The sequence below is a fragment of the Lissotriton vulgaris genome, unplaced genomic scaffold (assembly GCF_964263255.1).
Source record: "Lissotriton vulgaris unplaced genomic scaffold, aLisVul1.2 SCAFFOLD_2692, whole genome shotgun sequence".
NCBI classification, from domain to species: domain Eukaryota; kingdom Metazoa; phylum Chordata; class Amphibia; order Caudata; family Salamandridae; genus Lissotriton; species Lissotriton vulgaris.
The window spans coordinates 177734-205420 of NW_028250559.1; the positions used below are offsets into that span (position 1 = coordinate 177734).

The 27687-nt window shown below is 44.6% G+C and overlaps 1 protein-coding gene across 1 annotated transcript in view; it reads right to left on the bottom strand.

The window, feature by feature from the left end:
* Positions 1-210: 210 nt before the first annotated feature.
* The window catches only part of LOC147663243 (glutathione S-transferase Mu 2-like), a 90903-nt gene continuing 63426 nt past the window's right edge, over positions 211-27687 (bottom strand). Inside the window, exons 3-8 of the mRNA XM_086950599.1 lie at positions 20611-20675; positions 18731-18812; positions 17313-17413; positions 17005-17100; positions 5465-5575; positions 211-400 (exon numbers count right to left, since the gene is read on the bottom strand). Coding sequence (XP_086806725.1) covers positions 308-400; positions 5465-5575; positions 17005-17100; positions 17313-17413; positions 18731-18812; positions 20611-20675 — 548 coding nt within the window. The 3' untranslated portion in view covers positions 211-307. The remainder of the gene's footprint in view (positions 401-5464; positions 5576-17004; positions 17101-17312; positions 17414-18730; positions 18813-20610; positions 20676-27687) is intronic.

The following is a 27687-nucleotide window of genomic DNA, read 5'->3' on the forward strand; positions in this document are numbered from 1 at the left end:
TGGTGGCATCTTAGCACCTTGTCTCCGGAAACAGATGCCCATTAAGTGAGATGGTTTAGCCAGCAGGGGGGCAGTGTGCATGGAGTTAAGCCCTGGGATGCAATGTCCTTAGAAACACAGTTTATGGACACATTTGCCACTCCCCTCATTCCCCCCAAAACTGACCGAACTCCCAGTGAGAGACACTTGACGCAGAAAGAGAACCATGCACCATTTTGCTGTAAGATTTATTGGTTTCTAAAATGGGCTACATTTTGCCGTTATGCGAGGGTCCCAGTCTCATCTTCTGCCATCTGGTGAAGCTGGATTACTTCTCATTGCCCCATTTGGCCATTCGGTTATTGAGTGGCTTTTTCATAAAGCGGCTCGATTTCATGTATGCATCAATCTTTTCCAAGGCCTGTTTGGAAAATAAGAAAAGTGATCTTGGTGATAAAGATAGCCTCAGGTGGAATAAAGCTTAACAAAATGAAAGTCTGCACACCTTACATACTCTTTTCCATCGACCACCACCTCTTCCTTTGTCCATTACATTACATGTATATTATATATCTTGATCCAGAAAGTGAGCTTTTTTATGATTTGGCATAATCTGTTCAGTTGTTTGAGAATTTATGGTTCAATATGTATAGATATTTTACGGCGAGGTACCTTCCTGGTACAGCGGAGTAACATGCTCAAAACCCACAATTTAATTGGCTGTTCACAACATGAGGAGAATGCTGCAACTGCCATTTTCAGACTGAGGACTGGGTCATTGTGTCCTGAAACTTAAAATAAAACATAAGGGGGCAGGTAGGGGTACCCAACTCTTTGGCCCTTCTGGGAGGGTCCCAAGAGGAAGCTTTCCAGGGGTGAAAGTAAAATAAAATTCATTCTCAACACCGCAAGAATATTACACTAGGACAGTGGGACCAGAAGTACCAAAAAAGGTTGGGTTGGTGTCCGTGGGGTCAGATGCAACCGCGATGGGCTGGCCAGCAATTAAACAATGGCCAGCTGTGCGGTGTTGGCCATAGAGTGTGGCCAGGCCTTGCACCCAACCACATGACAAGTGTGGCTGGAGACCATGTGGAGGGAATTTGTCACACCCAGCCTTGCGCCCAACCCCCACTCCTCTCAGGGCGAAAGGCCATGAGCAGCAGGGAGTTGGGATAGCTAGGTATGGCAATTACGTTTTTTTAAAGTTGAAATTCACAGAAAAAAAACCTACGGTTAAAGCAATGCTAAAAATAGACCTATAAATACCCTAATTTACATCCACAAAAAAAACTAGCAATTCCCTGGGGGGAAAAAAAGTGACTTAATATCTAGGTGAAAAAGTCAGTTCAAATACCCATTTGAACAAAAGAAAAAAAAAACACTACTGAATTTCAACGGTTGTAGTTGAAGTAAATATAAATTGTGCACTTGCCATGCACGGCTTGTGACCTTACATATTCTATCACTCAAGACATGTCCTATGATAGATCACAGATGGCATCTGAAATCAAATAATTAAGGACCATTGCATGGCAATTAGAATTCCTTTAGATAACTAGAACTAGTGAATTTCTGTATTTTAAAATAGTATTTTTCATACAAATGTGTTTGTTTGAGAAAGAGAGAGTACATAATGGCTAACTATTGTTGAACAATATTGCCATAGAGGCTTCTGGTGAAATCATGACCCTGGAGGTCGAAGGCAGAGTAGTTTCTAAATGTCACCAAAAGGCCAGGATGAAGGACATGGGACCATATTACATATGTTATCAATTGTGTATTTTTTATGTTCCTTGCATATTTTGGGGGTGGTAGAGAGTGTTCGCTGGAAAAAGCAGTTTTCCATCTAAACAAAACAAACATTTTAATTCAAATCAGTGTTCTACATGTACCGTTCATGAATACAATGGACAATGAGGAGGACCAATACATTTGCAATGTGTAGCTGCAGCCTTCACCAGGCAATTATGTATAAAGAGATTTGTAACAATTTTACTAATTTCCAGATTGCACCCAAAAAAATTCTACCTTGAACGAAAATAACACTGGCAGAGAACTTGCCACTTTATTTGCCTTTTTTGTTGCACGATTTAGATAATCTTGCTGCATAATCTGGATACCCTTGCCACATATTCTTAGTGGTCCCGATAATGGTAAAGCTCTGCACATTGGTTTGGAGGCTGTCATTGTGGTGAAGCCCCCATTTCACAAGGAACAACGAAATGTAGGTTTTTGGATCGCTGCATTTCGTACAAGAATGCTCATTGAACCGTCTTGGGTAATGGTGGCCCAAACAAAGTTCTTCTGTGACATTAGCCAACCAGAGTGTGGCAGACTTGCAAATCCACAATAGTCAAAGTTGGAAAAAGCTCGCTAGTCCAATGATGTGCCATTGTTTTTTGGGGATTTTGTGAGGAATTATGGGCTATTGCTTGGTGTGGTTATGCAACCTCACCGTGGAATACACTTATGAAACCAACTTGGATCCTATTAGGCTGGTTTGTTAAAAACCTTTGCTCAACCCTCAGTAGCTGTGGGTTTGAGAAGTCAGGCTTAAACAAAGGAACAGAGGCTAAACATTTAGAAATATCTAAACTGAAGAAAGTAAAGCAACATCAAGGAAATCAAACAACAATTTATAAAATAGATTTGTATGACTTTTTAGACATAAAAACGAACAAATTTCAGTGGAGAAACCTTGTACAACTTTAAAGAGTTGAGTTTGGCTACTCCTTCCCTCGTTGAGCGACCAAATCTAGCAGGGGGAAAGTCATGGGGGACAAGAAGGGAAGGAGTCGCAGGACAGTTATCTTGGTACCAATGCATTCACAAGTTCAGTTCCAGGTGCTATTGGTGAACCACCATAGACTTCAATGGAGTGCTCTGATGCAAGGGATACAGGATGCTTAACATGCTTTAAGATGCTAAGAATGCTGCACAGTCAACGGGGGTCTTCCTGGAGCGATTCCTTGGTGCAGGTGGGGCAACTTTGGCCACAGGGGTTAATGTCCTTCAATGTACTCTTTCGCCCAGCAAACGTCTAGTTGCCACTGGACTACTGTTCTCATGTAATAGCAAAACCAGCGGGTCCATTTGGTGAAGGCAAGTGTCCATTTTAGGAGATTGAACTGCACGGAAGTCACATTCCCAGGTCTAGCAGACTTTGATGCAAATTTTGAGCATTGGGACTTCGTCGTCCATGTTGCACATCGGTGGTCACATATTTTTATCTATTGACTGGCCAGGATGGGCTACTTCAGCTTTTGTGGCACTGGTGCCTAGAACAGGAAGTCTGGCGAACAGACTCTAGAGTTCCCCTTTTACATCCGGGACTCTGGAGTGACTTTTCCACGAGCCACGCACCACAGGCGCAGTCTTCTTTGCTAGCTAGCCCAAGAACGAGCAGGTGCAGTCCAGGGTTGTTGCAGCCTCTATAGCTAGGTCCAGGGAACAGCAAGGCAGTCCTTCCTTGGTTCCTTCTCCAGTTCAGATGAGGACTAGGTCCCCTGGATGCTAAATGCATGCCAAATGTATGCCCAGAAACTGCCCCTGGGATGTGGCTAGTCAATGATCTAGTAGGATCTTTCCCACCAGAGGACAGTTTCCTGAGAAGTGTGGCATCTGGTTATTCCAGAGGGCACTATTCTGACCACTGCCAAGATGGCAAAACCACTCTCGATGTGTGAAGCTGAGCAACCTATACAAGCGGTGCGGCTACCTGGGTGGCTACATGCCCATGGAAAAACAGTTTAGCAACTGGTCTCCCCTTTCTGTCCCCGATGCCAAGCCATCCAATTCAAAAAAAGAGCAGCCCTTGTGTGTTTTCATCATTTGCCATTCAAAGGCAGCTTTCCCTTATAAGCTCGCCTTTTTGGCCAACACCTTGTGTAGTTTAATGCCAAGGAGAGGTGACCACTCTTCCAAAGGCAGGCCTCTATTGTTCTTACTCCTGGTAGTCATTCACACCTCTTCCCAGAAGAGCAGAAGGCTAACTTGCAGCAGGTATTGTTGTGGGTCTACAGGGAAACGCAAACAGAGTAATAACTTTCTAAAAGTTACTTTTACTCACTAGTTACATTAAATTTGGCTTGGTATTTCAAGGTTTCAAATGAATGCCTGACTTTAGTAGTCCCATTCAGATGTTAGCACAGCTGAGAATTGTCAGTATGTAACCCTGTACTCTCCAATGAGGCTACTAGCTTGTCCACAGTAAAATTACAATTTGGGGTTTTTAATGTTAGAACATACAAAAACGCGTATCCTACTTTTTTCATATACAGCACCAAGTTGTAAGACTCGATAAGCGTTCTATAGAGGGGACTTACATGTATTAAGAAGGGATGTTAGGGTTTTGCCTTTTGTTTAGATGTCAAAGATGAGTTTAGCAGTTGAAGTGCTCTGCCCGTCTACAATGACATGCTGGGAGGTAAGTTTTTACGTTGTCGCATCCAGGGTGGCACAATATGTGCTGCAGCCCTGCTGTGACATTTTAACTTCCAGACCATGGGAACCCCTGGTACCATGTATGAGGGGCCTATAATTAAAATTAACTTCTGCTAATTTGATGTAGCTAATCAAAAGTACTTTTAAGGGGAAAAAGCACAGGCACCGAGGTCTGGTTAGAAGACCTCAGTGCACATAGTCAAAAAAACAATAGCATCAGTCCAAAACTTTGGGGTTGATCATGCAAAAAGAGGTATTTCTTTTAAAATCCTCGGTCTATTGCATGTGTATGTTTGAGAGTGTTTTGATTTAATATACACTGGTTGCACCTTTGTCTGGAAAAAGCAATCTTCAACATGATTTAATGAGACTAAAACATTAGGAACACCTTTTATATTTTATCAGGTGGACCTGGGTGGTATTTTACAAAACCAAAAGTGTAATACTGTGCCTGGAATGGTGAAGTACCTTGTCAGCTTAGTGAGCATAGCACTAGTAAATGCGTAAAGATTTTGCAGCAAAAATGGCTTGACACTTCTCTAGCTTGTAGTACACAACAGCCGCAATCCTATGCTTAAAAATTTGTTAAACAAATTACATTTGGGGTAGGCGATTAAGAGGTTTGGTGTTGCAGATGCATATGTGTTCCAAGTCTCACTATGGCAGAGATATTAGGTGTTCATAAATATAAAAGATCCTTTCAAGGTGAAGTATTGTTTCTGCCCAGGTAACTAAATCTGTGCTAGACTACTGCAAAAGACCATCCAGGCTCACTACAGTACTTCGCCAATTTGTTGCAAGGACTACAGAAGGATTATTTTGCTGTTCCCCAAAATTATCATGCTCCATCGCCCCTCATTTCAGAGCCATGAAACCATTATTGGTGTTAAACTACTTAATAAGTAGTAAAACAGAATGACCGGAGGCCAGATGGGCAACCAGACAGTGCAGACATGCTAACTTGGAAAGAAGCAAGTCACTTAAGAGCTCAAACCAGTAAAGTAGAGTTCCTGTACCCAAATACTCCTTCAAGAGTTACCTCAAATTGCTGCAAAAATGACTTTAGGTTGGAGAAGGAATCGAGGCATGTGGGATCCAACATCTGATTCTGATCAAGAACATCGTACATTAAGAAATCAGCTATGGTGATCTAAGGATAAAAAGATAGGGTTAAAGTAGTGCATCCCAATAAAAAGCACCACCATCAGAAGCGTTCATTAGTGGCACTGACCAGCTTTCACACACTACTTGTATAACATCTCCCAGCCCTTACAAACGCATATTTGAGTACCCATCACTCTACAGATCTCCAGTAGGTGACCAGATGACTACATTTATTTCAAATGGATCATGCAAAAACAAGAGGGAACCCAAGGTGTTAAAAGCACTCTCACCCACTGTGATTCCAGGTGCCGTGCTTCAACACATAGTCCATGTCCAGATACTTGGTGTATCTAGACAGGCTTAACCTTGGTAACCAAGGGAGCTCTTTGGTTATTGGGTCGATCCTATATTTAAATAGTCTAGGGTGCCCAAAGGGTTCATTTTATTTTCAAAGAGCACCATGATGGAGGTAAAACCAGGTGGGGATGCACAAAGGAAATTAGTATCCTGTATATCATTGGGCCAACATGTTTCAGCCATCCCACCAATGCCTCACCTGGCTAGTAGTCAGGACCTCACAAGGATCCTGTTAGTACCTGGTTAGTTTACATTCAATTGTGAAACTTCCATACTCATATGTCATACATAACACTTTGGATCTCCAGGTTTGGTTTGCATGTCTCTGTTGGAAGCAACAGATCATTAATCAAGCACAACATAATTACATATATCTTTCCATTTCTTCATACAGGTCTTCAAGTGATACCTGCGATTATTTCACATCATGCAAGATCAGTGTGTAAGCAGTACAAAGGGAAAGTCCATTAAAATTACTTAAAAAAAGTGCACATACTCTGCATGCACAAGGCTTATTTACCTTGTGCGAGTATTATCCTTGAGATTTCAAAGATATTGTATGTGCTGCACTCATTGTGTATATAAAGTGTGATTTTTGCTCATTCCCCTTACGTAGCAGTCTATTTAGAGCTCCATGAGGGTAAGGAGGCAAGAGGTACTTGTAGTCAAACTTGTTAATGCCTAGGTAAAAAGAACTTCCATAAGAGTGTTAAAATCTAGGTTCTCCAAGTTAGAGGACACATCATAGTCTCCCCTTATGCCCCACTTACATCAAAGGTCTCTTCCTAACCTTGAAACAATTTGGTACCTCATTTTCCTGCACCTTAGCATGGGATATTTTCCTGGTCTTAAATTCCCAGTGTTCCTGAGTGACATGACCAAGGTGCGTCATCACATGACTACGTGCTGCTATCTCATTGTTCGAGTGCCACAAGTGGGTATTCTGCTGCTAACTTATCTAGTTTTGTATAGAAAGAGGGAAAATAAATTACACAAATGTTCACATCATAACCAGAGTCGCCGGCCCTGCACAGGACACTCAACCGGATCTACACTGCCCGCGACAGTGTCCGATACAGTCATGTCACCGGACTCACTAGGACCAACCAGGCCATCACCCACTTTACCATTGCAAGGCAACCATGCACTACCCCAGCTCCTCCTCTGGCAACTGTAACAAAGTAACCAAGACCCAATGGACTGACGGACTCTACACCACACGGGCCGACTCTGCAAACCAACCAACCCTTAACAGGCCGTCCACAGTTTCTCCACCTGGATCACTAACTGCACAGACAGTCATCTCCATCAAGCCAGTCAGCCAGCCAGCCAGCCAAGATAATCAGATCCAAACAAGCCAGCTGGTATACATCATTACTCAGGACAATAAAGCGCAACAGGCTACAAAGAAAATAGCCCACCAGCAGAGATCCCACAGATCGAGACACCTTCAAAATAGACTTAACGCATACCACCAACACCTAAAAAACAGGAAAAGATGTGCCCTGGCAGACAGCATTGCATCAAGCACCAACCACAGCAAGAACTTCTGCAGCATCTGAGTTGCCATGCTTATCAGCTACCGAGAACACAATCTCTTTCCCAGGAACTTGGCAGCACCCTGGTGGGCAGTTTCCACAAGATGATATCAACCACCTGCAGGAACTTTGAACCCCAACCCACTGACTCTACAACCTCCTCACACCGACAGACAGCACCCACAACCACCCGCTCACCACTTGGGAGCAGCTCGCCACAACCACAATGAATTCCAGTCACTGGAGCCCACCTACCTCTGCCCCCACCACTTTAACCAGTGGAGCAAGGAAATCTGCATCAAACTCACCACCATCCTCACATTCATCACATTGGCCTCCTTCCCAAACGGATTGGAACACAGGTCAGACCCCTAAAGAAACCCTCCAGTGACCCCCACCAAACTCAAAAACTACCACCCAATCTCCATCTCCCATGCCAAAGTCCTCAAGCGGCCATCAAACGTCAACTCACTGAATACCTGGAGATATAAAACCTGCTGGACACAGTTCCGGGCCAACCATAGCACCAAGATCACCTTGATCACTGCCAACAAGGACATCAGAACCTCCCTTGACCATGCGAGGTGAGGTGGGGGTGGGAGGGAGGGAACTGCAGCTCAATGCGCTAGATGCAGCCTGGCAGTACCAAGGTGTGGATGTCTCTATGGTAGGCGGGGATTATTTGCTGGTCCTTTCATATGCGGACGATGTAGTCCTTATGTCCCGCACGGTAGATCTTTCTCACTTACATGGGTGAGCTTGATCTCCCCACCTTAAGCCTCATATTATGGTGGTGGGCCGAGAAACACCAGATCCAAACGTTATGTGGTCAATGGCCACCCTATTTCTAGGGCGGTGCTTTTTCTGTACCTAGGGATCCTCTTGGACTTAAGATTCACTTGGCAACCACTGTTGGAAGAAGAACACGGAGGTTACGAGCTGCAATTAATGGGATCGGCCTTTTGGCAAGTTGTATGGGTCAGACTAATGTAGAGGCAATGCACAGAGTTTTTAAGGCCAGGTGCCTTAAAAGGAAAGTTGCCACTGTGAAATTTGGGGCTATGTGTCTTGCTCTCAGCCTCAGGTTGCAGAACATGTTTTTCTGAGAGGTCTTCTAAAAGTACAAGCGTGCACTCCTCCTGAGAGGATTCACGAGGAAGTGGGATCTGTGTACATTACTGACTGATCGCCCTGCGCCCGCCATTGTGGTGGTCAGTTTGGCTAAAGGTGGATCGGTCTCTTAACAGGCTAATCATTCACGACCATCTGGCTTTGAACGGGATGTTCAGCATTCCGTGGCTAGCTTACATCAGGCGCACGTCTATAACATTGGGTTGTCCAAAATTCCTTACTAACCCACAAGGCATTGTGAACGAGTATATTCCAGGGCTGAATCAGGCATTCTATAATAATGCGGCTGTGGAACGGGAGGCTGCGGTGCTTAAAATATGCAGTATTTCATTATGCTTAAAACCATGCCTGGAATAGAGCCTTACTTGTCCTTGGAGAGGTCTAATTATCGAAGGCCCTTGACTTATTTTAGATGTAACGTTTCATCAGCTTTGCTACTGAAATGATCCTGGTGCAAAGTCTCAGATCTCCCACCTTGCCTTTGTGACAAGATCACTCACCCGGATTCGTCACATTGGTATGTTATGCCCTAGATTTGACTACTGCAAAAGAAACAATTGATGGATGGAATGCTGGACAATGCAAACATTTACCCCCAGTCACAAGGATCTGGTTAATTATTTTGCTCACCACACCACCCCAGTTTGGGCCCAGCCATATTCAAATCAGTCTTGACCCTGTACCTTGTGGTAACAGTCTAGCCCAAACTGCCAAGCCAGGTCCTCCCTGGACCAAAACAAGCATCCTGGGACCGGTTTCAGGGCATCACCCCGGCTAGCTTGAATCCAGTGGTGTAGTGATCACAGGACCCACGTCTGGGCATACCCTTCCCACTTAGGGTGACATATGCAAACAAAACAAATGATGGATTTGACTACCTGCATTTTAAAATATATCCACCAACTCCTTTTACCCTTGAATTTTAATCAAATTAGGCCAGCTTACCCTTTTCAGCAGATGTTAAACTCGCCTACCATCTGTTTTTATCGGACTAGTTTTTTTATCTGGGGTTACTAATGGCAGATGATCCCTGCTTTTGCCATCTTATTTATCAGATGATACTCTTTTAATCAATTTTCAATGGAATGACTTTTTATTTTTATAGATTGCCCCCGACGCCGACTGTATTTATTAGTTTTCATCTTTTATATGGTGGATTGGACAGTATGCTTTTTTATATATGTACACTTTTGTGATTTTCAAGGGAAAAAAACAAGTTCTACTACTACTACTACGCGTTAGCCACCATATCCCACCACACACTGATCAAGACACTCCACTACATCGGTATCCAAAGAGACATCCTCAAACTGATCACATCATTCCTCATAGGTCGAACCCTGAGAATACCCCTACCACTCTTCAACTTGGAACTCAAGAGCACAATCTGCGGTGACCCTCAAGGGTCATCACTCAGCCTCACCCTGTTCAACACTTAAATGATGCCCCTAGCCAACATAGTCAGAACCCATGGCCTCATCCTCTCCAACACAGGTGACACTCCGCTCATCCTCCTGCTCTCACAAGAATGACCACCACCAAGAGAACCAACTTCCACAACTGCATGACCAGTGTCGCCAACTGGTGGTTGGCGGCTGGGCCTGGGTGCCGAACGGGGGTATGCTATATGCTGCTTGCTGCCACACTGGGGACTGGGCCTCTGCAGGGCCACGACCAGGCGGTGCCGGGCAGGCCGGCGAGCGAGATTCCCGTCATGCTCACCAGGTTCAGGCATTTGTCTGGGGCCTGGGCGTAGCTCCTGCACAAGAGCGGGCGGTGGTGTCTGGGCATCGGCCCTTGTGCCTGCATTGATACGCTCTCCTCGCAAACGGGGGTGGGACCTAAGCGGAGGAGACGGCAAAGCATTATGGAACAAAATGATAGCACATGAGAACTCTTGAGGCTCAGCGATACTGGATTGAAAGAGTTAATTCCTGGCAGAACTGTAGGGCCAAGCCAAATCTGAGAAGAGTGCAGTGCAAAACAGCCTAGGTTAGCAGCGGCACCGCCCCTGCAGAGATCTATCCATACTGTAAACACTCTGCACAGTACACTGGCGGAGCTATCGGAACATTACAACTTCACAAAATGGGAAAAAACTACACCAAGCCATCAAAGCTGCCATTCGAAAACAAGCAGATCACCCGCCTCACAAAAGCAGGCCCACACTCTGACACAGACACCGGCACCAAAGAAGCTGGTGCGGGGCAGTCGGAGGACCTCCGTGCAATTCTACTCTAGGTCAGGTCTAGCCTTAGGACAATTGATACGAAACTGGATGCCCTAACCTCCAGACTAGACATGGTTAAAAAGCAAATAGACTCGCATGAAACCAGACTGGTACTACTGGAAAAAAAAAAAAATCATAATCGCACCACTGATATGCACAAGTACCAGGTAGTATCCAAAGACAATGGAAAAGATACCCAACATGATCAAAGCAAAGAACAAGGGCTTAGAGGCTCGATCTAGGCGCAACCTCCTCCAGATTACAGGAATACACGTAACAACGGCGATCCCCAAGATGGAACCCTACATGGAGACCCTATTGTGCGACCTATTCAGCACAGAACTCTCCCCCTTGTTCATTGTAGAGCCCATGCATAGCTCACCGAGTTCCCAATCACCAGTGGGTACTGCACTGAGACACAATGCACGTATACTCAACTATGGGGATCGCAACACTGTCTTGCGTCTAGCCAGAGAGCGCAGAACCATAAACCATCAAGGCAACAACATCTTGTTCTATCCCGACTCCACCCCTCTGGTACAGGCGGCCCACCAGGACTTTGTTCCTACCAAACAACCTTCAGCAGGCTGAAATCTCATACGACCTGCTCTACCAGGACAAATTGAATGTGACTTTTGATGGACAATCACTTCTTCATGGATGCAAAGTCAGCCCTTAAATATGCTAAACACATCAGCCGTCGAAAAATCCTCAGGCCTACTCAGAGCGCTGGAATAGACCCAGACAAGAGCGAGAAAGCTCATTTTTGTCTATTTGCAGTATGGAATGTCAGCACAGATATGCCCTAAGGGCCTGCACAGTCCATATAATAATGAGGACACAGATAAAAAGTTCCTATTGCCTGTGCTTAAGCTATTTTAAACATCACGCTCCGTTTTGCCTTCTGTGCAAGCAAAGCTCTGCCATCCCACTGTCCTGGCAGGGCAGTAAGCCGGCGACTTAAGCCCCAAGGGAAAACTCCCATTGTTAAGTTAGGTTTTGAGTTACTTGCTGGTTGGGTGGTCGGTTGGGTAGGTGGGACATATATCACAACTTAATTGGGGGATTGTTGTGAGGGGGTGGGGAGGGTGCGGACACATTACAGTTGGTGCGGCTTGGAGGGGGGCACACAGCCCTGGAAGAGCATTGTACAAGCAAGCACATACTCATCCTACGCATCAAAGCATTTTGACAACAAATTACCTTTAGACACTTACAAGCTACACAGGCTAAACGACAAACCGGGGCATACCCGTAACGTGCTTGAACACCAGCGGTACACATGACTTACTTTACATTCCTCACCTGGATCATCAGAGGGCTCAATGAGCAAAAAAAAACTCAACATCCACTCATCTATTCAGGCATAGGATAGATATCTGCTTCTTGTAAGTACAAGATCTCCAGAACACAGACTTCAAACCACAGAAAAGACACTGCGGGGAGGTGCACATGTCTGTTTATTCTAATCAAGCTAGAGAAGTAGCTATATTGATACGTCACGGCCTAGGCTGGACCACATCCTGCACTGCTATGGACCCAGAGGGCATATACGTCATAAGCAGCACACTAGGCACAACTAACATCCCTCCGGCGGCAATATCTGGGCCTAACATGGATTACCTATGTTTCTGCGACAGTCTGATCAAAAATTATCTTAATGGAATGAGACACCTTAATATTGGGGGGGGGGGCGGGGGTGGGGGGGGCGGGGACTTTAACTCCATCTTGAATGACACACTGAGCCGATCGGGCGCTGCAGTAGCCTGTACCTATGGGCGTGCCAGAATTTAACGTCCATACTCTGGGAACAAGGGCTAATGGGCATTTGGTGAAATTGGTACCCTGAGACAATTGAAGGCACTTGCATTTCGTCGCATTAAAATGCCTGGACTTCTGGCTGATATCCGGGAGATGTGGTGATCTAAAATTACAGATACCCGACACATGGGACTGACATTATCGGACCACGCACCTGCCCTTCTTAGATGGACAATACCTCAGACAGCCCCCAGGGAATATAGTTGCCATTTACCCCAAAACTCTTTACAGCACACTGTGTTCAGGGAGGAGATCTGTAGTGAGACACTACAATTATTCTCACTTAATGAGGGATTAGTATGGTCCTTTGGGAGGCCTTAAAGGTTGTAATCAGAGGAGCTTGCATAGCTAAACAGTCGGGGGTACTAAAATCAGACAAACCTTGGCACGGTTAGAACAAGATATGCGCTGCACAGAACTCACGTACCATTGTGATATCGAACCTGCATACTTAGCTACCCTGACTATGAGGAAGAAGCCCACAGAGAAACTTGCTTTCTAGGCAAACACGCCTGAGCTAGACATTAAAGTGAGGGGGAATTGCCCTGGCAGAACCCTGCCCTCAGTACTCAGAAACCCACATGCATCATTATACATTGTCAAGCTATTAGATGAGAATTCCAACCCAGTCAGGGGAAAACCTGCCACACGTTACCTCCTAGCAGACTTCTACACAACACTTTATACCTTCACTGGAGGCGGATCGAGCGCAGAGCTGCTTGAATACCTAGATTCAATCAAACTGGTATGGCTAGACAACGCACACAGCTCCTACCTTGATGAACCCTTTACATCCGAAGGCATAATCCAAACTATACTAAGTATGCCAGGCGACAAAGCTCCTGGACTGGACAGGCTGACCATCTCCTTTTACAAAATGTACACAGCCACACTGGAGTCCCATCTCCTTGTGGTTAATTAAGAATAGTCCCCAGACCCTTCCATGCGTGAAGCTGTGATAATATTTTTTCTAAAACCAGACAAGCCTGCTAACCTACGAGACTCATACCGCCCATAGTCCCTCAAACACAGATACTGAAATACTCGCCAAACTGCTCGTCAACAGGATTCAACCTCTCCTCCCACTCAGCACTAGACTGGATCAGTCAGGGTTAATTCCTGGCAGCTCCACAGCACATAACTTGCACACCTTCTTTGCCACACTACATCACTTAGATCCTCACCTACCGGCACTTGCTGCCTTTCTGGATGCCACAATGGCATTCGACTCACTTGAATGGACATTCTTATTCACCATCCTTTCCAGAATGGGCTTTAGTACGAAATGTGTTAAATTAATACAATTAGTTTACACTAACCCCATCTCCAGGTTGAAAGCTAATGAGCTAATCTCCGCCCGCTTTCCAGTATCCAGAGGCATCAGGCAAGGCTGTCCCCTTTTCCCTTCGCTGTGGCTATGGAGCCACTAGCAGCCAGAATGCGCCAGCACCATGTAACTAGAGGATTGGGTTTCACAGATAGAGTACTAATAGTCTCAATGTATGTGGATGACATAACACTATGTATGGAAGCCAGAGGAGAATCTAAACCCCATGCTAAGGGCGATAACACAATTTGGAGTCTTGTCAGGAGTGAACCTAAATTGGCACAAATCTGTCCTCTTTCCTTTGAGAGACGCCACTTCCATTTGAACTGGAATTCCCCCTTGAATACCATGTGTAACGCCACGGAGCCAAGGCACCAGCTGACTGGCGCAAAGAATTAGACCCTCCTTTCACTGTTGAACAGTGAACCTACTGCTGCTCTCAACTTGAGCTCCTACCTCCCTACTACAAGCTAAGCCTAAATCCACTTCAAATTTCTCCACCTCTTATACCGAGCCCCCTACAGATGCATAAAATGGGTCTGTGATCTAATCGCAAACTGCTGGAGATGCATACAACCGCAAACATTCTTGTATTTAGCATAGCATTGCCCCCCACCCCATACCCGATTTCTGGGGCAAGATCTATCATGTATTACATCAGATTACAGAGACTAGCCTGGAACGCACACTACTTGTGGCTCTATAGGGTCACGTCGAAAACACCCCTTCTGTCTCTCACCGCCTTTCTGCAGTGATGCTTCTGCTCGCTAAAGGTAGAACAGTCATACACTGGGGCACCACCACGGCCCCCTCAGACGCATGGATACACAATATCACATTGTCAAGAGCAGCTAACAAAGTTTTGGGACCTAATGCCCAGAGCATCCAGACCTAAAGATATTTGGACCCCATTCACACAATGGGCAAATGCTCCGAGCGCAGCTACACAGAACACGCCTGTTGCATCCTCAAGCTAAACAATGTCCCCATTTTAGAATCTTGAGCCTACCTAGTGAGGCCAGCAACTCTCCTCTGCCCGCCCACACAAACTGCTATCCAAATACACAACGGAGATGCCCAATCATGTCATGCTGATGTAACATAATGACAGTGTGCTAATTTGTTCAACAATGTATGGTCTTGTCATGTAATGTACAAGATTCCGCAGTCCATGCAATATGCCTTACCCCAACCCCTTTCCCAATGTTAGCAGTGGACTGTATTGGCCACAATGTGCCATGTGTTCTGATAACGTTTAAACATGCTGTGGCACAACGTGTGGCAATTAACATGTACTCTCTAATGGAAAACTTGAATAAATCTATATATTTTTTTAAAGCCCTAATTACCAGCCAGCTGACTATGGCAACGGCCTCTATGCAGGAATCACCACCCCTCTACTGAAGAGTCCACAGAAGATTCAGAACACAGCTACTAGACTCATCCTTACCCTCCCCAAACTGACCCACATCATCCCCCACCTCAGCAACTTCCACTGGCACCTCGTCCAGAAAAGCCCTCCACGACCAAGGACCAGCATACATCAACCACCGCCTGAGCTTCCACCAATCATCCAGACAACTGCACTCTGCCTCCCTCGCTCATACGCCCTGCTTCCGCTGAAACTACAGTAGAGGACAATCCTTCTCCTACCCCACCGCCAAGTCCTGGAAAAAACTCCCCCTACAAACAGTATCCTCTCTGCAGGAATTCAGAAAGGGACTAAAGACATGACTTTTTAATTGAACCCAGCAAAAACCAAGCGCATGGATACCCTCTCGGGTGATTAGCCACCAAGCTCCATAAATTCGAATAAATAGATCAATTGCAAGAGACTTTTACTGCCTATTCATTTGGTTATGGGAGGCAAGCCACCCAAATGTTTTAAATGTGCAGCATAGAGGCTTCCATGTCATAGCCTTCATAAGATTATGCCTTATATAAAGTAGTCTGGTATTAATCCTCTGGGGCTCTGACTTTCTTTTGTTGATAAAACCATTCTTGTTGAGATGGATCAAATTCTTAACAGCACTAATTCAGTAGATATAATTTGTAAATTCTTATAGTCCGAATTAAGAAGCACAGGTCAACACAAAGTCGGTTCAAATTGTTCTTTCCTGTAATTAAATAAAATGTAATACTCTTTAAATAAAATAAACAAGAAACCTGGCAATTTGCTTTAGACCCTGGCAATTCCTTTGTGGCATTTTTGAGCTCTTCACGTCATGATTGGAAATATTAAAGAGGTAGCAGACTCCCCTTTTAGCTCTGGAAACTGCACTTCACCAAAACATTGTTCTGCTAAAGCTGGGCCACATGTCTCTGCTGTTCCCTTGGATAAATAGGCATAGTGATCCAGAAAAATAAGCTAGAAAGCATCCAATTTTTTCCTCCTCTTCAAACACCGAAGTGTTTTAAGTGAGGCTAGTAAGAACCTCCTTTTCATAAAAAACTTTAGGGCTTCCTTTTTATCTACCAGAGCCCTTTTAAAAGGTTAGTCTACAGCTTTCTGTAAATTATCTTGTTTCTCTTCGAAACGCAGAAGAGGATATCATGATGCCCCGAATTATGGCCACTATTATGAAGCATTCCACTTGGATGAGCCCTTTTAACACCATGGATGATCCCATTGGGCGGGTACAGGGAATAGGCTAAGCACTCCTGTTTTTGAAAAGTAAGATGTTTGGGTAGGTGAGTGAACCGTGTACTACTTTTAAATCTCTCCTTGGAATAGAATGCAATTTTACATTGATCCGCCTTCTATTGTCCCTGTAACAACATGTCCCCTTCCAAAGGCTCTCCGCCCCCGTGCTCTGAAGGATCATTCCCACATATGCCTGGATCAGTTGTTAGGAATTTTAAACCATTTCCTTCCAGAGAGGAATAGAAAGAACTAACCCATCCCACTCTCTGTAGGTGCAGTTTTCAAAGAGTAAGTATGTCTGCTGGTTTGATGTTCAAATGTTGCACCCTTAATCCTGCATCGTTCATGAGGTTGTGAGGCAAACCGATCAACCCCTGCCCATGGTCTCCTGGACAACCCTTTAGGAAAGGCAGTACTATTTAAATACCTTTTCACCAGCAAACCACTTCTGCTCGCCAAGGAACTGGGAACACAGCTTGAGTTTATCAGGGAGTTTTGCCAAGTATGAACCCTTCAGGCTCTCCTGCATAAAAAAATAAAATAATTCAACACCACCCTGCAAGAAATACTGTAGAAAGGCATCAAACCATGTGCTCAAAAACAAACATTTCAACAGGAGGTGAAGTCAATGAAGAAGAGAATTAACACAGCCAAATCCCTCCTCAGATAGAAGTTCCACCCCACTTCACTTAACAATCCAACAAATGTTGTTATAAATTTCAAAACGATACTTACAAAGTTAGGATCATAAGCAATAGTAGCAAGTTCCCGGCGAAAGTCCCTAACTTGGTTCTCCAGAACATCCACTCGGACCTTCTCGGACTCACTTTCCCCACCTTTAAGTAAAAATAAAACAGACGGGTTTACAAATAAGTTATAATATGAATACTTCAAAGAGTCCTATACACCGAATTCTTCTATACTTCTTTCAGCAGTCCACTAACAAAATTAAAGTTAGGTGAGAATGTTTTTGACAAGTGGCACGAAAAGCACACATCTAGCTTATGGGTTGGTATGGGATCAGGAGTCTCTTTTACAAAGACTTTCTGGACCCAGTGAGCTCTATCTTGAAGATCAGTGTAGCGACCACTCACCAGCGCTGGACAGACCTCTTCGAGTACTGGGGTTTTAACAAACTGGACAGGGGACTTGTAGGCCACACTTCTGTTGGAGGGCGTCATTCGTTCTCTGCTTCATGCCCTATCTTGTGCCTCTGGCCCATTAATTCATTCATTCATCCCCTTCCCTCATAGTTTGATGCCAAAGATGGCATTTGAATCTTGAGTATGCAGGTGAAAACGCAGCCATCTCACCATCTTCCCCAAAAGCAATGCTGAATGGCTAAGATTATAACCATTCTCTCTCTCCCAAATAAAGCACAAACAAAAATAGCGTTTGCACAATGCAGGCAGGCCGTCTGTGCAAGTGCTCTACGTGCTTGTATGTTTTTTGTTTTTTAAAAATAGCTCCCGGTTCCAGACATAAGCCAACACCTGAAAGTTGTGGGTAATGGGGCAACTCCACCTTTAAAAACACGTTAAGTCCTTGCCCGAGTCCCACTTACTTCATGTTGTTGTGCAGACAGTGTTTGCGTATGGGCCAGTATCCTCCTCCCCTCTAAGTTGAGCTGCAGTTCATCTATTCATGGTGTTCATGTAGTCTGAAGAGCATCTCCACCCTTTTCCCCATCAGCCTGCAGCTCCCGCTCAACCTTTGCCCCATTACCACAGTGCTAATAAACTTACAGATGTATACGTTACAGCACAGATGGCACCCCGCAATCACCAAACCGACAGCTAAAGAGCCTGGGGTGCAGTAAACAAGCAGAGCACAGCACCAGAGAGGAATTTGGGGTCAGAGTGTGGATATCCAAGAGCTGGTGAGGTCTAACAGGCTAAACATCTAAAGGAACCTTAAATACACACAAGCTAAGGTGTGGATTTAAGGTTATGGTAAGTCCTGCTGTGGGGGGGTGTCTCAGATTGGGGGGAGGGGGCGTTGCTGTGATACACTGGACTCTCCATCACAAATGTCCTGCTCAATGCATCACATTCAGAAACCCCGTTTAGTACACTGCGATGAATAGATCTAGAGAGGCCACTAGGCAAACCAGATGTAAATTCGGTACCCCCAACCAGGGCTCTGCTACTCACACAGGTTGTGTTTGCGTCCGATGTACCGGAGGATGGCGTTGCTCTGGGTGAGTTTGGTATCCCCATCAATCAGGTACGGGAGCTGAAGACAAACGTGGGATAAAGAAACAAACGTTTAGGAGCAGATGATATTTGATTTATTATTATTAATAATTCGGTGACAGGACTGGGTGATTGGAAAGGTGGGCCAGCAATGACGCCCTTCTATAGAATAGGCCCTGAATAGTCCGTGAAGTGCCGCTTCCATGCTCATCACCGAGGCTCTGTCATGGACCTCAAGCACAACTGACCACTCGAAGCAAGAAGGGCCCAATGTGGGCTGCCTAGAATAAGAGGTGAATATGGGAAGGTACTGAGGGGCGTATTACCAACAAGTAGCGATATTTATCGCTAAATGGGCTTAGCGAGTTTTTTTGTTTTTTTTTTATCGCCAAGCATCGCCGGATATCATCGCAGAAATAACAATGCTATTAGCAACGTTCATCTCTAAAGCGATAAAATATCCGGCGATAGTGGCGAAATGCGTGAATATCGCTGAGAATACTGCGATATTCATGCATTAACGTCAATAGGGTCTTAGCCATTATATCCAATGGGAGGTGGATATTATGGCTAAGAACTGGTCTGAGCAGACATAGGCTTTTGAAGATATTTGCGCTTAGCGCGAATATTTCAATCGCTACGCCTGCGTTGATAATAGGCGATAGCGATGTTAGCAACTGCTTTCAGTCGCTAACCGGTTGGGTACGCCCACTTTGCATGTCATTAGCGATAAATATCGCTGACATGCAAAGCAGGCCCCAAACAGCTCTATCGCCTCAAAGCGGTCGCAATTATCAGTTAGTGACAGCTTGCTAATAGGGCGATATAATTATCGTCGCTTAGAGGCCGAAAACGGCCGCTAAAGCGGCGATAATCTAATATCGCCAGGCTTGGTATTATGCCCCCGAGCTCGTTAAACACAATTAACAGGAAGAACTTAAAGTCATGCATTGGGCCTCTGCCGGGATGGGGGTGCACTGGGCCTCGGCCGGGATGGGGGGTGCACTGGGCCTCGGCCGGGATGGGGGGTGCACTGGGCCTCGGCCGGGATGGGGGGTGCACTGGGCCTCGGCCGGGATGGGGGGTGCACTGGGCCTCGGCCGGGATGGGGGGTGCACTGGGCCTCGGCCGGGATGGGGGGTGCACTGGGCCTCGGCCGGGATGGGGGTGCACTGGGCCTCGGCCGGGATGGGGGGTGCACTGGGCACAAGAGAAGGAGGGCTGGGATAAGGGAAAGTATAGGAATGCAACTCGAATCTTTCGACTTGTTAGTAACCTTGAGCAAGAAAGGGCGAGAGGCAAAGCTTACACACAACCAGTGTCACATCATCATTCTTTAAACCCACATGGAGGCAGCAAGGAGTGGGTCTGAAATTACTGTCCTCGTGCTAAAGTTAGGGGTGAGGGTTGTAAGGTTCGCATCTGGAAAACGAAATGCAAAAAGTGAGACAGGCAACGGGGCCAAGAGGGTGACATCTCCTTCCCCTACAAATATGGGAGTGTATAGAGAATCCGTTTCTGTGCATTGCTGCCCGTACCTGCGTGCATAGGAAAAATAAATCACACAGGTGCATTGGCCAATTTATAGAATCAATGGGGTCTGCACGCAGAAATGGCAATGCCACGACCAGAAAACCATCCTCTAGTGGCACTTTTGAAGATCCCTACAGTATGGCTGTTCGGAACCCACTCTGGCCCATCATTTAACTACATTACTCAGTATTCACAGTACATCAGAGTCCCTAGACTAAAGAACATGTCACCTTCCCGCTCCCACCCCAGCAGACTTACTCTCCCAAACTCCTACCCCGGACCACATGGTGTGCAACACATCTTACGTTTGGGAAGTCCAGTCCTAGTGTTTCCTTCTCGTTAAGCCACGGACTTTTGTCATAATCTGGAGCTGAAAGACAAATAGCGTTTTCTATAATAATTATTGTACAATAATCCCAACCCGCCATCTCTGCCACACACTCCCAGCAGAGCCTTGCTCCAGTCCCAAATCACATTCCTGGATGCTGCAGAGCTTAGAACCGGGCTCGCGAACCAGAGGCCAGCCAAGTGAGCCAGATGTAGGGATGTATAATGGTAACCGGTGAAATGGGGCCTGCACATGTGCTGCTAGATGGACCCACCCCCCTCAATAAATTATAGGAATTCGGTGCCCCCCCCCCCATCCTGCCACTAACTTATTACTGGAAGCAGGACACTCCCGGCCTAAGCATTTTTGATGATTTGACCCGAAAACCAATACACAGAAAAATACCCAGAAACAAGCATTCAAAAAAAGTGGATATATTTTATCCAATCAATCAATGTGGAGGGACTAGGGATTTAAGGGTCTGTTTCATTCCCCAGGGAAAGTACAAGGTTTATCAAAGAGGAAACAGACACTTGTAACACTAAGCCATTGGTTAAGTAAATTTTAGAGTAACCTCAAAAACCCTATGCAATTTGGAATATAGCGGTATATATGGTTCATCCGCCCCGCATATGGATTATTGGCCGTTATCATTGGTTACTCTAAATGAGTGATTTAGCCAGCCTCAACCGGAGGCACCTCTGGCATATAGTGCAGTGTCCAGAGAAGGAAAAAGGTGGTGTGTCAAAAAAAGAAAAAAGGGAGAAAAAAGGGGGGGTTTGTTAAAATAACTGGAAAATCACCCTAATTAGTTTTATTGATTGGTGTGATTTCCAGGTTGTTAAAAAACTGGTACTACTAAGTTGATCGAGTTACTAGATCACAGTAGTTGGGAAAAACACTTATTACATAAACGTCGACATGTTTCTGCTCCGTCGGCCCATAGGGGTCTATAGAGCATTCGTCAGGACTAACAGTAAAATAGACAAACAGTGTTTGGATTACTCACACCTTTTGTGTTGCAATACGTTAATAACCTGTATATTTTGCAGGGTATTGACTCCTCTGGTTTCTAAAAAGAAATAGGGAGAGAACATCGAAAAAAGACACTCATTTACTGACAAACCTGATTTAGGCTAGTGCGATTAATAGAATAACATTATTATTCATTCAATTCTTGAAGATTCAAGACATTTCATCTCTAAAATGGGGGAGGGTAGTGTAACCGGGTTGAGCTTATCGCGCTGCAGACAGGGTAATGAAAGTACAAAGCCGGCACATTCAGCAAGGGTACGTTACTTATAGTGCGCGTTAACCTTTTATCTAGCAAGCAAAGTGGGTGAGTTGTTTTAAAGAGATGCCGCCTAAGGAGCGCGTGGATTGAACTTATCGCGCTGCCGACAAAGTTATAAGAATACATAGCGGGCACATTCGGCAAGGGTGCGTTTCACTTAGTACGCGTTAACCTATTATCTAGCAAGTCTAGCATGTGCGATGTTTTTAAAGAGATGCAGCCTAAGGGAAGCGTGGAAACGCAGGGAGCCTCTTAGGCGAGATATGCGAATTAGTTATTAAACGCAGCACGTTCTCGTACCTTGTAACAGAGAGTACTTGCTTGCGTCGGGGGGCCCTCAGGACTCAGAGCTGTATTTGAAAAATATCGGGTTAATTAGTATTCTGTGTAGTCACCTTACCGAGATTCAGTAGGCAGTGCTGCGTGGTTCCGCCATTACCCGCGTGTGCCTGCAATTGCGTCTAGTGCTGACTCTGCCCCCGGAAGCTAGTGAATCCGGCTGGGCAGACGTTTTTAAAGGGGCAGGCACTCTTGACTCACGTGTTTACTGGCGTAGTGGGCTGATGTGTTTTTTTCTGAAACAAAACTTTATTGTTTTCATCAAAGGGAAGTAAGAAGATTCGTTTTCTGAAATTGGTAATCTCTTGTATTAAAGGTGGTACGTCATTGAGAGATTTGTATCATGGAACAAGATGGTCAATCATTTAGAGAATTGATGCCAGGGTATGGAATCATTAAGGCCGTTTTCGTGGGTTCTGAGGCGTTCCACCCACCTTTGTTCTTTCTCAAATAATGTTCTTTCACATCTCTGTGATTTATCGGTTAGCATTTCAATTACTGACCATTGGATGTCATCGCAGGAATGGCCTGCTTGCACAAAGTGGGTACAAAGTTTGGTGGTGTTCTTTTTTAGTCTTATGTTACTGCGATGTTCGCCAATCCTTGTTTTTATCTTTCTACATGTCATCCCGATGTAACGTTTGCCGCAAGGGCAGGTCACAGTATAGATGACATGGGTCGAATTACAATTCGTGTGTTGACGTTGCTGCCAAACAAAGGTGTCAGATAGCTGCAATGTTTTTGTAGCAGTTGTGGTTTTGCATGCAACGCATGACCCACACGGATAGTGTCCCGTTACTGGTGCCATAGTTATATCTCTTAGAGGGATTGCTTGCAGTTTTTTACGTGCTGGTCGAGTATGTACCAAGACATCCTTGATATTTTTAGATCTCCTATTGGCGAACCTCGGTCTGGGCCAATCAAATTGTCCGGTGTGTAGGATATGCCAGTTCTTGTTTACTAGTTTCTTTACTGCGTAAGACGCCTGGCTAAATGTTGTGACACAGGTAGTTAGATCAGGTACTGTTTCTTTGTCAAATGTTTGTAGGAGGCATTCTCTTGGTTGATTTTTTGCTCTCTTTTTGCAGAGTTTGATGGTTTTCTCTGTATAATTTCTTTGTCTCAGTCTGTCACTTAATTCATTGGCTTGCAATACATAAGAGTTGTTACTGCAATTCCTCTTCAAACGCAGGAACTGGCTGTAGGGGAGGTTGTCCCTCAATGGTTTAGGGTGAAAGCTGTTGTAGGACAAAATGCTGTTCTTAGCCGTGGGTTTCCTATACGTTTTGGTATGTAACTCATTATTCCTAACAAAAATAGTTATGTCAAGGAAGTCAAGGTTGCAGCTAGTAGCTGTATGTGTGAATTTTAGCCATGGATCAAGGCTGTTGAGCCAATTCATAAAAGACTGTAGGTCCAATTTTTTGTCCCAGATCATGATGATATCATCAATGTATCTCTTCCAGTATAAAATACTGGAAGAAAAGGTGTTGTCTACATTGATTATGTTGAGTTCTTCAAAGTGACTGACATAGAGCCCTGCTACCGAGGGAGCGAAGGCGCTCCCCATGGATGTTCCATGGATTTGGAGGTACATGTCCTCTTCAAAAGCAAAGAAATTCTCCTTCAGTGCTAACTTACAACATTCTAGGATAAAATGTCTTGGTGTTTGGAATTCCCAATCTTTTGAGAATAAGACGTCTTCCAGAACTTGCAAAGTCTCGTTTTGAGGCAGATTAGTAAAGAGGGCTTCAACATCCAGGCCCACAAGGAGCATGGTTTCAGGATTGAAAGGTTTCTTATCTATTTGTACCAGGAGGTCTCGTGTGTCCTTTAAATATGCCGGTGTTTGTTGGACAAGAGGCTTTAGGAATTCATCGGCAAATCTGGAAAGTGGTTCTAATATTGAACCGATGCCCGAAACTATCGGACGACCTGGTGGTGGACTCCTGTTTTTATGGGTTTTTGGCAGAGAATAAAAGTAGGGGGTAATAGGTTCTTTTGCCATCAGGAAATCTGCTTCTTTCGGTGTAATCCAACCTTTGGTCTCAGCTTCATTAACCATAATCGAGATGGTGTTTGAGTCTTTCAGTGGGGTCCAAGTCTATCTTTTGATAAAACCTTGTATCAGATAGCAGAGCTAGGCACTGTGAGTCATATCCTTCTTTGCTTAAGATAACAGTTCCACCCCCCTTATCTGCTGGCTTGATCACTATTTTTTCATTGGTTTTTAATGGTTTTTTCCTGATGGCAAAATAACCTATTACCCCCTACTTTTATTCTCTGCCAAAAACCCATAAAAACAGGAGTCCACCACCAGGTCGTCCGATAGTTTCGGGCATCGGTTCAATATTAGAACCACTTTCCAGATTTGCCGATGAATTCCTAAAGCCTCTTGTCCAACAAACACCGGCATATTTAAAGGACACACGAGACCTCCTGGTACAAATAGATAAGAAACCTTTCAATCCTGAAACCATGCTCCTTGTGGGCCTGGATGTTGAAGCCCTCTTTACTAGTCTGCCTCAAAACGAGACTTTGCAAGTTCTGGAAGACGTCTTATTCTCAAAAGATTGGGAATTCCAAACACCAAGACATTTTATCCTAGAATGTTGTAAGTTAGCACTGAAGGAGAATTTCTTTGCTTTTGAAGAGGACATGTACCTCCAAATCCATGGAACATCCATGGGGAGCGCCTTCGCTCCCTCGGTAGCAGGGCTCTATGTCAGTCACTTTGAAGAACTCAACATAATCAATGTAGACAACACCTTTTCTTCCAGTATTTTATACTGGAAGAGATACATTGATGATATCATCATGATCTGGGACAAAAAATTGGACCTACAGTCTTTTATGAATTGGCTCAACAGCCTTGATCCATGGCTAAAATTCACACATACAGCTACTAGCTGCAACCTTGACTTCCTTGACATAACTATTTTTGTTAGGAATAATGAGTTACATACCAAAACGTATAGGAAACCCACGGCTAAGAACAGCATTTTGTCCTACAACAGCTTTCACCCTAAACCATTGAGGGACAACCTCCCCTACAGCCAGTTCCTGCGTTTGAAGAGGAATTGCAGTAACAACTCTGATTATGTATTGCAAGCCAATGAATTAAGTGACAGACTGAGACAAAGAAATTATACAGAGAAAACCATCAAACTCTGCAAAAAGAGAGCAAAAAATCAACCAAGAGAATGCCTCCTACAAACATTTGACAAAGAAACAGTACCTGATCTAACTACCTGTGTCACAACATTTAGCCAGGCGTCTTACGCAGTAAAGAAACTAGTAAACAAGAACTGGCATATCCTACACACCGGACAATTTGATTGGCCCAGACCGAGGTTCGCCAATAGGAGATCTAAAAATATCAAGGATGTCTTGGTACATACTCGACCAGCACGTAAAAAACTGCAAGCAATCCCTCTAAGAGATATAACTATGGCACCAGTAACGGGACACTATCCGTGTGGGTCATGCGTTGCATGCAAAACCACAACTGCTACAAAAACATTGCAGCTATCTGACACCTTTGTTTGGCAGCAACGTCAACACACGAATTGTAATTCGACCCATGTCATCTATACTGTGACCTGCCCTTGCGGCAAACGTTACATCGGGATGACATGTAGAAAGATAAAAACAAGGATTGGCGAACATCGCAGTAACATAAGACTAAAAAAAGAACACCACCAAACTTTGTACCCACTTTGTGCAAGCAGGCCATTCCTGCGATGACATCCAATGGTCAGTAATTGAAATGCTAACCGATAAATCACAGAGATGTGAAAGAACATTATTTGAGAAAGAACAAAGGTGGGTGGAACGCCTCAGAACCCACGAAAACGGCCTTAATGATTCCATACCCTGGCATCAATTCTCTAAATGATTGACCATCTTGTTCCATGATACAAATCTCTCAATGACGTACCACCTTTAATACAAGAGATTACCAATTTCAGAAAACGAATCTTCTTACTTCCCTTTGATGAAAACAATAAAGTTTTGTTTCAGAAAAAACACATCAGCCCACTACGCCAGTAAACACGTGAGTCAAGAGTGCCTGCCCCTTTAAAAACGTCTGCCCAGCCGGATTCACTAGCTTCCGGGGGCAGAGTCAGCACTAGACGCAATTGCAGGCACACGCGGGTAATGGCGGAACCACGCAGCACTGCCTACTGAATCTCGGTAAGGTGACTACACAGAATACTAATTAACCCGATATTTTTCAAATACAGCTCTGAGTCCTGAGGGCCCCCCGACGCAAGCAAGTACTCTCTGTTACAAGGTACGAGAACGTGCTGCGTTTAATAACTAATTCGCATATCTCGCCTAAGAGGCTCCCTGCGTTTCCACGCTTCCCTTAGGCTGCATCTCTTTAAAAACATCGCACATGCTAGACTTGCTAGATAATAGGTTAACGCGTACTAAGTGAAACGCACCCTTGCCGAATGTGCCCGCTATGTATTCTTATAACTTTGTCGGCAGCGCGATAAGTTCAATCCACGCGCTCCTTAGGCGGCATCTCTTTAAAACAACTCACCCACTTTGCTTGCTAGATAAAAGGTTAACGCGCACTATAAGTAACGTACCCTTGCTGAATGTGCCGGCTTTGTACTTTCATTACCCTGTCTGCAGCGCGATAAGCTCAACCCGGTTACACTACCCTCCCCCATTTTAGAGATGAAATGTCTTGAATCTTCAAGAATTGAATGAATAATAATGTTATTCTATTAATCGCACTAGCCTAAATCAGGTTTGTCAGTAAATGAGTGTCTTTTTTCGATGTTCTCTCCCTATTTCTTTTTAGAAACCAGAGGAGTCAATACCCTGCAAAATATACAGGTTATTAACGTATTGCAACACAAAAGGTGTGAGTAATCCAAACACTGTTTGTCTATTTTACTGTTAGTCCTGACGAATGCTCTATAGACCCCTATGGGCCGACGGAGCAGAAACATGTCGACGTTTATGTAATAAGTGTTTTTCCCAACTACTGTGATCTAGTAACTCGATCAACTTAGTAGTACCAGTTTTTTAACAACCTGGAAATCACACCAATCAATAAAACTAATTAGGGTGATTTTCCAGTTATTTTAACAAACCCCCCCTTTTTTCTCCCTTTTTTCTTTTTTTGACACACCACCTTTTTCCTTCTCTGGACACTGCACTATATGCCAGAGGTGCCTCCGGTTGAGGCTGGCTAAATCACTCATTTAGAGTAACCAATGATAACGGCCAATAACCCATATGCGGGGCGGATGAACCATATATACCGCTATATTCCAAATTGCATAGGGTTTTTGAGGTTACTCTAAAATTTACTTAACCAATGGCTTAGTGTTACAAGTGTCTGTTTCCTCTTTGATAAACCTTATATTTTATCCAACTCACAAATAAAAAAAATCTGCA